The sequence below is a fragment of the Strigops habroptila genome, chromosome 1 (genome assembly GCF_004027225.2).
Source record: "Strigops habroptila isolate Jane chromosome 1, bStrHab1.2.pri, whole genome shotgun sequence".
In the NCBI taxonomy this organism is placed as follows: Eukaryota; Metazoa; Chordata; class Aves; order Psittaciformes; family Psittacidae; genus Strigops; species Strigops habroptila.
Genome location: NC_044277.2, coordinates 30,101,215 through 30,114,940, shown reverse-complemented (window position 1 = coordinate 30,114,940; position 13,726 = coordinate 30,101,215). Strand labels below are relative to the sequence as shown.

General features: G+C 37.9%; 1 protein-coding gene across 1 annotated transcript in view; it reads right to left on the bottom strand.

The window, feature by feature from the left end:
- Positions 1 to 4,208: 4,208 nt before the first annotated feature.
- Positions 4,209 to 13,726, bottom strand: part of LOC115618685 (translation initiation factor IF-2-like) — a 65,694-nt gene continuing 56,176 nt past the window's right edge. Inside the window, exon 3 of the mRNA XM_030510490.1 lies at positions 4,209 to 5,175. Coding sequence (XP_030366350.1) covers positions 5,124 to 5,175 — 52 coding nt within the window. The 3' untranslated portion in view covers positions 4,209 to 5,123. The remainder of the gene's footprint in view (positions 5,176 to 13,726) is intronic.

Sequence of the window (13,726 nt, the reverse complement as noted above, 5' to 3'; positions counted from 1 at the left end):
GATTCAGAAATGAAAATACCATGCAGGTCACAGTCATTGGCACATAATGGTACAGTTAAGCTGTTCATTTCTAATTAGGCCTGCGATCAGAAAATAGCCAATTTTTCTTTCTGCTTCTTGGTGTGTTCAACAATTTTGTCAGCCAAAAACTGTTAGCTGCTGAATTTTTAATGATCCTTTATTGGATAATAAGGTTTTGTTTTCATTTCTCTCAAACTGCTGGAGCCTCCGTTAACAATTATATTGGGGAAAAGGTTTCCACAGTAGGTGGGCCCCACAGTCTGTCTAAACCATGGATTAGCACTATAGAAAAGAATAAAAAAGGAGAGGAAAAAAAAAACAAAGAACACTTAAGAAAGGCAGGTTTGATTTTGGGTGAGTACAGAATTAGGTTACTTCATTACATAAATTATGCAAAGGAAATTAATACATTCAGTACAGTGAAACCTATATGAATATGCTACTCTTGGAGTTGGCAAGATCCAGACACCTAGTTGAAGTGATCTTTAATTAATAGTCAAACAAAACTATGCTTGCTACTTCAGGAACAATATGATGTTTTGACAGCAGAGCTAGTCAAGTCCCCGGCAGGTGCATATCTGTGCATATCTCAGTCTTCACCAGCAAATGCTCTGACCACACAACCCAAGTCTTGGAAAGCAAATGCAGGGACTGTGAGAACGAAGACCTTAGGCCCACTGTAGGAGAGGATCAGGTTCGAGACCATCTTAAGAACCTGAACGTGCACAAATCCATGGGACCTGATGAAATCCATCCACGGGTCCTGAAGGAGCTGGCGAATGAAGTTGCTAAGCCACTGTCCATCATATTCAAAAAATCCTGGCAGTCAGGTGAAGTTCCCGATGACTGGAAGAAGGGTAATATAACCCCCATTTTCAAGAAGGGGAAGGTGGAAGACCCGGGGAACTACAGACCAGTCAGTCTCACCTCTGTGCCTGGCAAAATCTTGGAACAGTTTCTCCTGGAAAACATGCTAAGGCACATGAAAAACAACGAGGTGGTTGGTGACAGCCAACATGGCTTCACTAAGGGGAAATCCTGCCTGACCAATTTGGTGGCCTTCTATGATGGAGCCACGGAACTGATGGACAGCGGCAGAGCAGTTGATGTCATCTACCTGGACTTGTGCAAAGCATTCGACACTGTCCCACATGACATCCTTGTCTCTAAATTGGAGAGACATCAATTTGATAGATGGACCACTCGGTGGATAAAAAACTGGCTCGATGGCCGCACGCAAAGAGTTGTGGTAAATGGCTCGATGTCCAGTTGGAAACCTGTAACGAGTGGTGTCCCTCAGGGATCGGTGTTGGGACCGGTCCTGTTCAACATCTTTGTCGGCGACATGGACAGTGGGATTGAGTGCGCCCTCAGCAAGTTTGCCGACGACACCAAGCTGTGTGGTTCGGTTGATACGCTGGAGGGAAGGGATGCCATCCAGAGGGACCTTGACACGCTTGTGAGGTGGGCCGATGCCAACCTTATGAAGTTTAACCAAGCCAAGTGCAAGGTCCTACACCTGAGTCGGGGCAACCCCAGGCACTGCTACAGGCTGGGCAGAGAAGAGATTCAGAGCAGCCCTGCAGAAAAGGACTTGGGGGTGTTGGTTGACGAGAAGCTTAACATGAGCCGGCAGTGTGCGCTTGCAGCCCAGAAAGCCAACCGTATCCTGGGCTGCATCAAAAGAAGCGTGACCAGCAGGTCGAAGGAGGTGATCCTGCCCCTCTACTCTGCTCTTGTGAGACCCCACTTGGAGTACTGCGTACAGTTCTGGTGTCCTCAACATAAAAAGGACATGGAGCTGTTGGAGCGAGTCCAGAGGAGGGCCACGAGGATGATAAGAGGGCTGGAGCACCTCCCATATGAAGACAGGCTGAGAGAGTTGGGGCTGTTCAGCCTGGAGAAGAGAAGGCTGCGTGGTGACCTCATAGCAGCCTTCCGGTATCTGAAGGGGGTCTACAAGGATGCTGGGGAGGGACTCTTCCTTAGGGACTGTAGTGGTAGGACAAGGGGTAATGGGTTCAAACTTAAACAGAGGAAGTTTAGATTAGATATAAGGAAGAAGTTCTTTACAGTGAGGGTGGTGAAGCACTGGAATGGGTTGCCCAGGGAGGTTGTGGATGCTCCATCCCTGGCGGTGTTCAAGGCCAGGTTGGACAGAGCCTTGAGCCACATGGTTTAGGGCAAGGTGTCCCTGCCCATGGCAGGGGGGTTGGAACTAGATGATCTTAAGGTCCTTTCCAACCCTTACGATTCTATGATTCTATGATTCTATGATCTGGCTCAAAAGCTCCCTTTGTTCTACCATGATGTTTTAGTGACCTGTTCCAAGGATAAGGTCCTTCTGGTTTACAGCAGGATTTGTTCAAACTGAACTCAAAAATATGCTTCTCTTATCACCTCAGGAGTGTCTCCTCTTCAAACCAAACTCAGTTTTTCCCTCTTCCTTTTCATTTCTAAGGCAAAAGAGGGGTTTCTTAGTGGCTTAACAAGCTACATTTCTTTATGTTATTTGTTCCAGAAGACAGTTTGCGGTTTGTGGATAACCACTACTTTGTGCTTTGGTCTCACATATCACCCAACATCACTTTGGGATCTTTGAGATGGCACATCAAGAAAAAGTGTCTGTTTTGGACTTCTGCCTGAGTGCTGAAATTTTAATATAATTGGTACCTGAATGGTTCTCGGATTGGAGAGACAAAATCAGTGACTGCAGAAAGAAAGAGGGAAAAAAAAAAAAGATAATTTGAAGGAAGAAAGAAAGTTCAAATGCACTGAAAATAGGGACAGTGCAAGCCATGTGTTGTGGTTTAACCGCAACTGGCAACTAAGCCCCACACAGCTGCTCGCTCATTCCACCCATGTTGGGGTGGGAGAAAGAATCAGATGAGTAAAAGTGAGAAAACTTGTGGATCGACATAAAGACAGATTAACAGGTAAAGCTAAAGCTATTCGCACAAGCAAAGCAAAACAAGGAATTTGCTCACCACTTCTATCGGCAGGCAGGTGTTCAGCCATCTCCAGTAAAGCAGGGCTCCATCACATATAATAGTTACCTGGGAAGACAAACGCCATCACTTCAAACATCCCTTCCTTCCTCCTTCTTCCCCCAGCTTTACATGCTGAGCATGATGTCATATGGTCTGGAATATCCCTTGGTCAGTTGGGGTCAGCTGTCCCAGCTGTGTCCCCTCCCAACTCCTTGTGCAAACCCCACCCTGCTCTCTGGTGGGGTGGGGTGAGGAGCAGGAAAGGCCTTGGCTCTGTATAAGCCCTGCTCAGCAACAACTAAAACATTAGTGTGCTATCCACACTGTTTCCAACACAAATCCAAACTATTGACTAGCTACTGTGAAGAAAATTAACTCTATCCCAGCCAAAACCAGCACACTATAGGAAAAAAAAGAAAAAAAAAATAAAAGAGTATCTAAATTTTTAAAAAATGGGTTTACAGCAGAATTGTATTGCAAAGCCTCCAAATCTGCACAAGTAGGAATGTAGACATAATGTATTCAGGATTCATTACACCACCTATTTCCTGAAAAGACTCCTTGACACTTTGCATTAAAAACTCAATATAGCTCTTTCAACTTTATCAAACTTTAACAATTTCCTATATGGTTATGAAAATGAACGATAAGATGAAACAAAAAATCTAGCCACACCAGGCCAACTATTTTCCTGCATATGGTAAAGGAATGATTTTTTTCACCAATATAAAAAATCACCTGGCGACCTTTTCTTCCTTTCAAATATTCTGAAGCAGAGATGTAAAATTCAGCATCACAATTGACCTTTTTGACAAGGATATGATTTCTGTTGCAACACCTGGACAAACACTGCCAAGCCTCTGAAAAATATCTCTATTTACCTACACTCATTTCTCTTTTCATCAGCAAAAATTTCTACAGATTTCAACCCACAAAGCATCCTCAGACTTTCACACGTTCTAGAGATAAAGTGTGTATTCTGACACTCCCCAGAGTTGATATCCTATTTGTTATTGGACTGCATGTTGCAAAGATAAATTAATTTTTATTAATCTTTCAAATATTATCACAGTCACAACAATATGAAAAATGTGTATGAGGAAAAACTCTTCCGAGGGAATGAGGTTTGAATAAAGTATATGGAGTAAGGCACTGGGTCACAGTCTGAATAATTAGAAGGACACCTAGAAAGAAAAATAGTTATATATAAATATTTATTTAAATGATGGACATGCACAAGGAAAGAGGATGTAATTACAGACAACTTTAAATCTTCATTTTTTAATTTATAATTTTTTACAGTACTAAACATCTAAAATACAGCTTGATACTTTTAGTGCATTTATACAAGAAAAGTGAAAGTAATTGTGTATGCAGAATCAATACATGTATACAGGTACAAAAGGGCACACACAGACATACAAATTAAATGAACTAGAAATGATGATGCAATATAAGGATGTAGGACAAATTGTGTCTACCTCTATGAACTATGAAAGCCATTCCATTTGGTGTGTACTGACTAGGTCACATTCAGCTTAACTTCACAGTCTGCCCAAATGCATTTCCTTGGTTGGTAGAGCCCACCAAACAGACTCCAAAGTGACAGATGAAAAGAAGTCGTGCTGTCTTGACACAGTCAGTAAATCAGATTCACCCAAATAGCTGCAGAATAAGGTAACAGAAATGCTTGAAAGCTTTAAGCTACAAGATGTGATGATAAGCATTTGCTGTTTTCTGTGAAAGATGTGTTGCCAGTTTTGGTGCTTATATTTGAATCAACTCAATATTATAGTCAATAGAAAGTCTCCCTAAGGAATCAAAAAACAGAGGGTATGTCTGCTGAAGAGCTGTATTTAACCTTCCATGTAGTCAGGAAATTGAGATGACCCAGGATCTCCTTCCCGATGGACTGAGATTTTTTCACTTCTTGATTGTACTGGTCCAGATTCTTTCAAGTCTCAGATTTCTTCAGCTCATGCTTCACCTGCTTTACCAGGGTAAACTTTTCTATCTGTGCTTTGCGCTCACCATGCTACCTTAATAGGCTGCTAAGCCTGAAGCTCCAGATGCAATGAGCTCAGTGAAATCAATGGGAAATATCTGTGTGCATCAAAGGCCAGATTTTGATCCGTTGTGTTCGAGCAGAATGATCCTCATTAACCTAACAGATAAAGGCAGCAATGAGCAACACTTCTGTAATATCCATGAAATCACTATTTCCTGATACTAGTGAGAGCCCAGGGAGGAGGATTCTTGGTTGCGATAATTAATAATTTACAAAAAGCTTTAACTAAGCAAGACATTGCCCACCTGGAAATTGGAATGAAAGGATATTAATGAAGCTGCAATGCAGATGGTCATGTTGAAGCTGATGAAGAATTTATTAGGAAGACAGCCATCAGAGGCTGTGTAGTATATGAAGCATAAAACTGCTATAACTAATGACAGCAAGCAGTTTAGGCAAGTAATGGACAGCACAGCTACAAAAGAGAACACGGAGATATATTATTTAGTAATAAAGTTCTCATAAAAATGTGAAATATGAAGTAGAAAGATTAATATGATTGCATAAGCCATCTTAAATATCCATGCCGAACTTTTGCCTTTTGAAAGAAGTAGACTGAATTTATGCCCAAGCAGCAACATGTAAGTCACAGCACTTATTTACATAGTTTATGCAAACTACTACAGATCTATGGGCTTAATTTATTGAAATAATGTTTGAAAATGGTTTAATTTATTGCATTAGCAATAGAGCAGATGCTATATTTCTACCTGCCAAGTGATCCAAGAAGTGTAGGTCAGGTTATCAATCATCATATCTTACTCCAGAAGATCCAGGGACCTGCAGGTTAGTGGCTGCTCTGTTTTGCTAATTTCAGTCTTCCCTGAGACTGCGTAATAATCCTTTCTTTACATCTCCACTGTTGGAATTAATCATTGAACAAGACCTGGGTGAAAGGGTTGACCGCAGAAGACACCACAAATATAAATACTGCTTAAGACAATTTTTCTCTATCATTTTGCATGCAACTGAAGCTAGACTTTTTCATTATTATTATTAAATCACCTCTTCTATGGTTTTCTTTTAGTAGTAGAAAGCTGAAGAAGAATTTTAGATTATGAAGAGGAGATAAGTAGAGGGAAATTAGTGAGGATTCTGGGCTATTTTTAAAAGCTGTTCCAGCCTGCTTTTCTCTCACCCATCTGAATTCATAATACATTAGGAAATGTGTCTTTAATGCATACATTGATCAAGCTACCTAATTAGAGGAAGCCATTCTCTTTTCCAGTTATTTTTAAAATGTATGAATTCTTCTTCCAGACCAAAACTACTATACTTGAATGTGAATTTTCTGTCCAAAGTAAAAGCCTGCTCTAGTGCAGATATTGTGTAATATAAATAACATTGCAAATTACTACACTTCAGTCTACAATACAGGTTTGTACTTCTTCCCAGATTAAAAAGAAAAAATTACTCTAAAATATTGTTGATGGTATCAAAAAAGGGAATTTTCATGTATTTGCCCAAATTTATCCATAATACTTCAGCGGAATTATAGTAATGTGAGATTGGCATGAAGTAAAACACAAAAGGATTTTCTTGAGAATATTGAACTGATCGTTCATCTAGAAGAACAGCTATTTTCTCAGATGCTCTTTTACTTATTGAGGTTTTAATTATTTTTTGTGCCATAACATTTTTCTATAAAGCAGTACTTCTGGAAATGCCAACAGTACCAGGAAACACTGCTTGCATCTTCATTTTGCAGAGATGATTTTGGAAAGCAGCAGATGTTGAACTGACCTTTTTTTGGCTAAGACAGTAACTGGGAAAAAAATTGGGATGTGAAAGATGCTTTCTGTAGTATGAACCAATCTAGAGCTTTTGTTGCTTTGGGGCACTTGTTTACAAATCACTTAATAGGTGCTATGAGGAATATTCCATTTTCCTTTTAAACCATTTCTTTTCTTTACTTCTTTATCTCTCTCTTTCAGAGAAGAAAATCTTAGAAAAATTAACCTACAGGGTGGATAATTTTCTTTTTCTATAGTACATTGAATTATTCTGCTACCTGGGTGTAGTTTGTCATATTTAATAGAGGGGTTTTTTTAAATCATAAATTAATAAAATAGTTCATTTAACTGTTACAGGAATTTTGCACTTTCCCCTTGTGAGTGGTTCTGCTGGCTTTATAATACTGTTTTGGCCAGTTGAAATCTCATGAGTTATGAGTGTTATTTCCTTACAATTGCACATATTTTCCATATTTCACACAAACCAATTATTTATCACACACATATACATGTGTTTCAAATTATTTTTAAATTAGTTCCTTCCTATTTTATACAGTTTTTAAATTACTCTCAGTGTTTTGAATCTTAAAATAAATGATCTATTCAGCACTTATTAATGTTTTTCAAAATTTCATAGAATAGCTGCTGGTTTGTTTATGAAGAACACACTTTCTCACCTATGCATCATATCCTCTTGCACCAAGGGATATTTGGCAGTGGGTTCTCCCTTTCTCTCCTGTGAATGGTGTAGAGCCTGTCCAGTATGGTAGAAATTAGGAACGCCTGAGGTTTAAGACATTCCTGAAACCATTCTCATCGTCTATTTCTGTTGCGCCAGATGGGAAAGGCTGCATAGTTCCACATGTCAATCGTGTAAACAATGGGCATAAGAGAAAGGTAATGCATAAGTGCCCATATGACACCCTAAGGTGATGTTCAATACATAATATATTAAAAATATTTTAATATCATTTATATACAATGTTTTATATAATATATATTGCATATTTCGATTGTATATATTGTTTTATTATAAAAATACATGTATCTAGCTAGCTAGCATTTGCAGAGTTCTATGTATGTCCATAGCACCTTCTGCTGGTTTTTAACAAACTCCCTGTAATTGGTCACCAGTAAGGAGTTGTCCTCAGTATCTGAGAGGAAGCTGTACCAACGCTGTAAACAGAATGGTTATTACCTTTTTTGGTTTGTGATGTGACACTTCTGTAGATTCTACCTACAGATTCTACCTTCTAGTGTTGCATTGAACCTAACTGCTGTCACACTACACCACAAATTCATGCCTATTTTTCTCTATACTGTCATTTGTGATCCCTTTTGCAATGTTATTGCTCTCCAGGTTTCACTGTCTCTGCAAAAATTTGAGTTTTGAATTATATTTCCCCCAGACAGATAAACATTGGGGGTTTTTTTCCCACATTGAATTTCATTTACTTCTTCTCTGTCTATATTTTAATTCCTCTAGCTTCACTATCTTTTTTTTTTTTTCTTCAGTAGTGATTAGAACACTGCCAAATTCAGTACCATCAATGAATTGCATGGATAGGACTATTACCCAATGTCAAAATATGAAGGATGTTAAATGAAGTAGAAGCTAAAACCAGTTCCTGTTGTCCTTCACTACGCACCTCCCTTTTCAGTCTATGGCAGCTTATGTTTTTTTCTTGCTTTATGGTTCTGCAGTCACATTTCAGGCTATGGATTAATTTGGAGAAGAACATTTCATGAGACATTGTGTCAGAGGTTTAACTAGAATTCAGACTTCTACTGCTTTTCTTTCAGTCATTCATTCTACATGCAGTAAAAGTTATCATCGTCTATCAAGATATCTTCAAAATTTTCCTCTTGCTCCAGATCTTCAGGTTCCTGAGGATCAGGCTACACCTCTACTGTTTCCAATGAGGAAAGTACTGCTTCTGTAGCACACCAAATATAAACTATTCACGAAGTCAAAATATTTTTGAGTCACTTTTCCTTGTGACTGGAGGAAATTATTTTGTTCCTCTTCAGAAGCAGCTTTTCTAAGTGGCAGGCAATGAGATAGATAATGCAGAAAAGTTTGGTTTGGTTTGGTTTGGTTTGGTTTGGTTTGGTTTGGTTTGGTTTGGTTTGGTTTGGTTGTGTCTGCCTGCTTACATGATTTGAATGGAGTTGACTTGAGAAGTAAGAGAGGACCTGCTCTCTGAAACAACCTAACTGCAAGTGAGATTTTCTCTCATTATTTCTCCAATCGTGTTCTGTGATATGGAGAGAATCTTCAGAAAACAATTGCCAAAATCACTATTCTTTTTTCTTTTTGAATTTGTTTTGTTTTCTCTGTAGTTTTTTGGTGATCACCCAGATTTCCATGTCCCAACAAAAATAATTGCCTGTGGCAGAGTAAATGAATTTCCTAATCGCCCTCCTACCAGTTGGCCAGAACAATCTGTAAATGTTCCACTTTTCCAAGTATTTTTTATTCTGGTCTTTATCAATGTACACTTGAAAATGTCATTATCTGCTAGCTAAATAAGCTTTATTTTGCATGCCTCTTGCTTAACAAAGATATTTCAAAGTGTAACTGAATTTCAACAGCGTTTAACCTTACCGAAGTCATATTCTCCCTCTTTTTGTAAATTATACATTTTCTTTCCTGGATTTTTCTTTTTAAAAAATAAAAAAAATTTAAAAAAATTTAACCCTTTCCTTAACTACTTTGGCATACAAGAGCTAACATAGGTTAATTTTTATTAGCTCTATTTTCCTTCTAAAAACTTCATTTTTTCTGTGTACTCCTTCTAAATTTGGGTTCATTCTTCTTTTCCAATTTTGCATTCTGGAAAAAAAAATGTTTCATGCTACTGACAGTTCCTTTGAAAAATGACAAGTATGGCCATTTCTTCTTTCTTGCATTCTTCTTTCATAAATATAAATTATGTTGATCCTCAGCTAAAGTATAATTTAAATGAGCTGCTCTGAAAGATGGGAGGGCACCCTAATGGACATCAAATCCCAGCATATATCCTACAGGTTGTGATTAAACAATATTTTCCTTTTTCCTTCATTGGAGGAAAAGAGCCACAGGCCTGTTCATGTGCTCGTGTTTTAGTCACAGAAAACTCTTACTGAGATAGCAGAAATTAGGGGGAAGTAAATGTTGATTAAACATTTAAACACATGGACATAGATTTCTTAATTTCTTCCATTAAATGATTCCTGAACTGTGTTACCTTTTATGTCTTAAGAATCTGTTGGCCTAACAGTAGTTGGAATTGAGAAGACAATTATTCAAAATTCGTACTATTCTTACATACCTTTTTTTTTACTTTTATAAACATATAAAAAAGATTTAAGATTAATAGATTAATTCTTCTTTATTTAATTTATCTACTTTTATTAGCAAACTGATTGCTATCCTCTTGCCCTTCAAATATGTTTAAAATCAAATAATTTCTGTGAGCTATAGCCATCAAAGACTTTTTCTTTCTTTCTCCATAATTCTGAGAAACCTGTAACCAATATCTGTGCTTTTTCTAATTTTTCCCAAATCCATTAAATTTCACAACAATATGTTCCTCATTTTGCAATTGTAATTCACTAACTTCATACTTATGCTAGCTTCAAATTTCTGGTGTCCTTTTTTACTTTGAGTTACAAATTTAAATGTATATTATAATAGTTCCTTTACAAGAACCACCATTCTAGGCATCAATTAGTCCTATTTGTACTAATAAAGCACTATAGACAATACCTAATTATTTATACAAATACCTAAAGATAAATTCTATCACTTCTGTATTCCCAGCTTTTTTTTATTGTGCTCCCTTTATACCCCTGATGATGATATTTAAATACAATAATTTTCTTCTCACTCATAATTTTCTATTTTATAAAGTCTTAATCCTCTATTTTATTTTAAAATTAAATGCCAGGCCATACATGTAGTTGTAAGGTAGACCCACAATAAAGCAGTGGATGCATTATAGAAACTTAAGAACAGAGTGATTGCATGAACAAGATTCATCTCAGAATGGCTGAAGATAAGAAACAAGATAAAGGCAGTTTATACTGCTTGTTATGTCTGAAAGGGACCCAAGATGGAGAAGGTGAATCATATGCTAACAATAGGGAGCTTACCTAGTCTTGCCCTCAAGGTGGCAAACCACCTTATCACTAAAGAGAAAGAAACTATCTGAAAAAAAAAAGGGGGGTGGAGGTGTGGGGAGAGAGAGGTTGAAGGGAAAAATAGGAAGGATAAAATATGAGTAGAATAGTAAAGATATAATCTTGCTTTTGGTATCAGATATGGAGTCTATGTGAGTTTCTAAGATGCTGAATTCTCTTTAATTATCATTGAAAGATAGGCTAATATTGAACAAGTGGTGAAGGTTATCAGTGTTATACTGACAATGTTTGGAGCAAAGGATCTCAAAAAATTCCCAAGTTACCATGAAATTCTAAGAGCAATTTAGCTAAAATGTGGTCTAAAAGGAAGCAAATAAACAAACAAAACAAAGCAAAAAAACCCAAAAACCACAAACCAAACAAAAAAACCCCCACAAACCTCACCTCTCTGGAAATACTCAGCACATAATTACAGTCAGTAGCTTTCTGCCTAAACTGTGTGAGTGAGAGAGATGGCAAATGTTTAATATAAGTCCCTTAAATTTTTAAAAGTTACATTGTGAAAAGGCCAGAAGGGGTTTTTCTATTACTGCTGGTCCAAAAAAGCATCCCAAACCCAGGAAGTTCTGTATCAGCCTTAAGAAATTAAAACTCAAGGTAAACAGCACAAAATCCTTCTTTCAATAAAATATATAGACATTACTCACAGAATTGGTTCTGCTAAGATAATACTGAATACTTCACTTTTAGAAAACACAGGTAATCAATGTAAAGATACACAGAATTTTTGAAGATAAAATATATATAGTTGAAAAATCCAAGCATAGAAATAATTTAAATAACTAAAAAGCAGCCTATCATAAGACATGACATATTGAAAGGAAACTGACTGTCCATCAGAAGTGTATATAGATATAAAATATCTCAGGATGCATGACATATATGCATCATCATATATGACATATATATGACTGTGATGTGTCCATCATAGTATTCACATGATCTTAGCCAGGTTTACGAGGGATGTTAAGATGAGAAAGCATAATCAGTCATCTATTCTGATTTCCTGCATGATAAAGGACTAGCATTTTCAAAGTGCATACATAATTTAGAAACATATAGACTGTGGGGTTCTCGTTAGATGCCCGACTCCCACTGATTCCACATTCGATAAATGACATTGAGTATCTTAAATCTCTGAGGTCCAGATCCTCAAAGGCACTTTGGAAGCTAATTCTCCCTACAATCAAAGAAAATCAAACGCCTAAATGTCTTCGAGGACCTGGGCCTAACCCATTTTTGAAAAATTTGCCCTTTATGTCTCTCTTGATAAATATAGGTGCAGTTGGATGAGGGGCCATTTTCATTTTCCTTCATAAGGAGGTGATAATGCAGGCACTTGTCTTTAAGCATTCATCCAGGAAGTGGATGACTTGGAATCAGCCCTCTCCTCTGTCTGAAGATATTCTAATTACATCTTCTACCTCCCAAGAGGATGCCCTAAGCAGTACTCTATGCTAAGCTATATTCTCCATTCAGGACAGGGTGCATTATCCACTGTCTTTTGCACAGCTGCCCTAACATGAAAGAAACAGAGCTCAAGATTCACTGGGCCAGAAAGAGAAAACAAGCAGAAACGTGGCACACATTTGGAGAAGGAGACAATATGGATCCTGGTCCTTGCTTGAGTTCATTCCTCATCTATCCTACTGGTATACTATGGCAAACACAGCTGTGGATGTGAGAGCAGGAGTCCTACCTGCTCCCAGCTAGCAGGGTAATGCCTTAGCCATTGGGCTGCTCTATGAAGGAGAACTAACACCAACACTAAAACCATCACAGTGACAGGGACCCTCTCTGCTCCTTTTTTCACATGTGCAGATCCTGCTCTTTCTCTGAAAGAGAGAGCTTTAACACCTGTTTTCAGGAGAGGATAACAATCCATGCATTCCAAGTAGGAGATATGAACAAGGCTCCTAACTCCTGAGGGCAGGTAAAAATGTACTTTTTCTCACAAGATATTTTTCATTGTCTAATGTCAGCTGTTGCTAACTTCAGAGGTGGCTCCTTGCTAAATTAGTCAACTTTTTAATTCCCATTCCGAGGGAATGGAAATGTTTCCAACAGCCTACACAAGGTGCGCAAGTGCCAAATATAGAACCCTGGGCTCCATTCTACGATAGCATGTGTGGGCACAGCTGGCATTGCACTTGGCTTTTGAAATACCTAAATCCATTGTTGGATTCATTTGTAAGACACTATATAACATAGCTGCTCTTTTCAAAAGTGACCAGACTCAGAGAAAGAAATATGAGAATTAAGAATTCTCAGGATAATCCCAAAATGAAGTTAAGATAAACAGCTATCACTGCTGGGGTGCAGACAACAACTCTTCAAAGGTACAAGAGTATTAGTACTCTTTAAAAACCTTTCCTACAGCTGTCCCAAAATGTAAATACACCTTGTCTCATATGTAATGCATTCCCCTCTGTGATCAGGAGAAACAAGAGAAAAAGCAAACAAGCTACAGAATGTTCTGATTAATAAAAATCTAGACGGGAAGCTCCTGTATGGTTTTCCTTCTGCCAGAATAGCACTAACATACTCTGTTTAGAAAAATCAACAGCAGGCTTTAGGCAAGACATATAAGAGGGCCACAGTAGGCCTGACCCTACAGTTATCCTATGATTTATAGTCTTCTTACAGCAATGTACTGTATTTGACACTGGCTAAGGGGTTAATCAGTTCTGAGCATTGGCTTGGTAATAGGGTCCTGCCCTCAGGGTCTA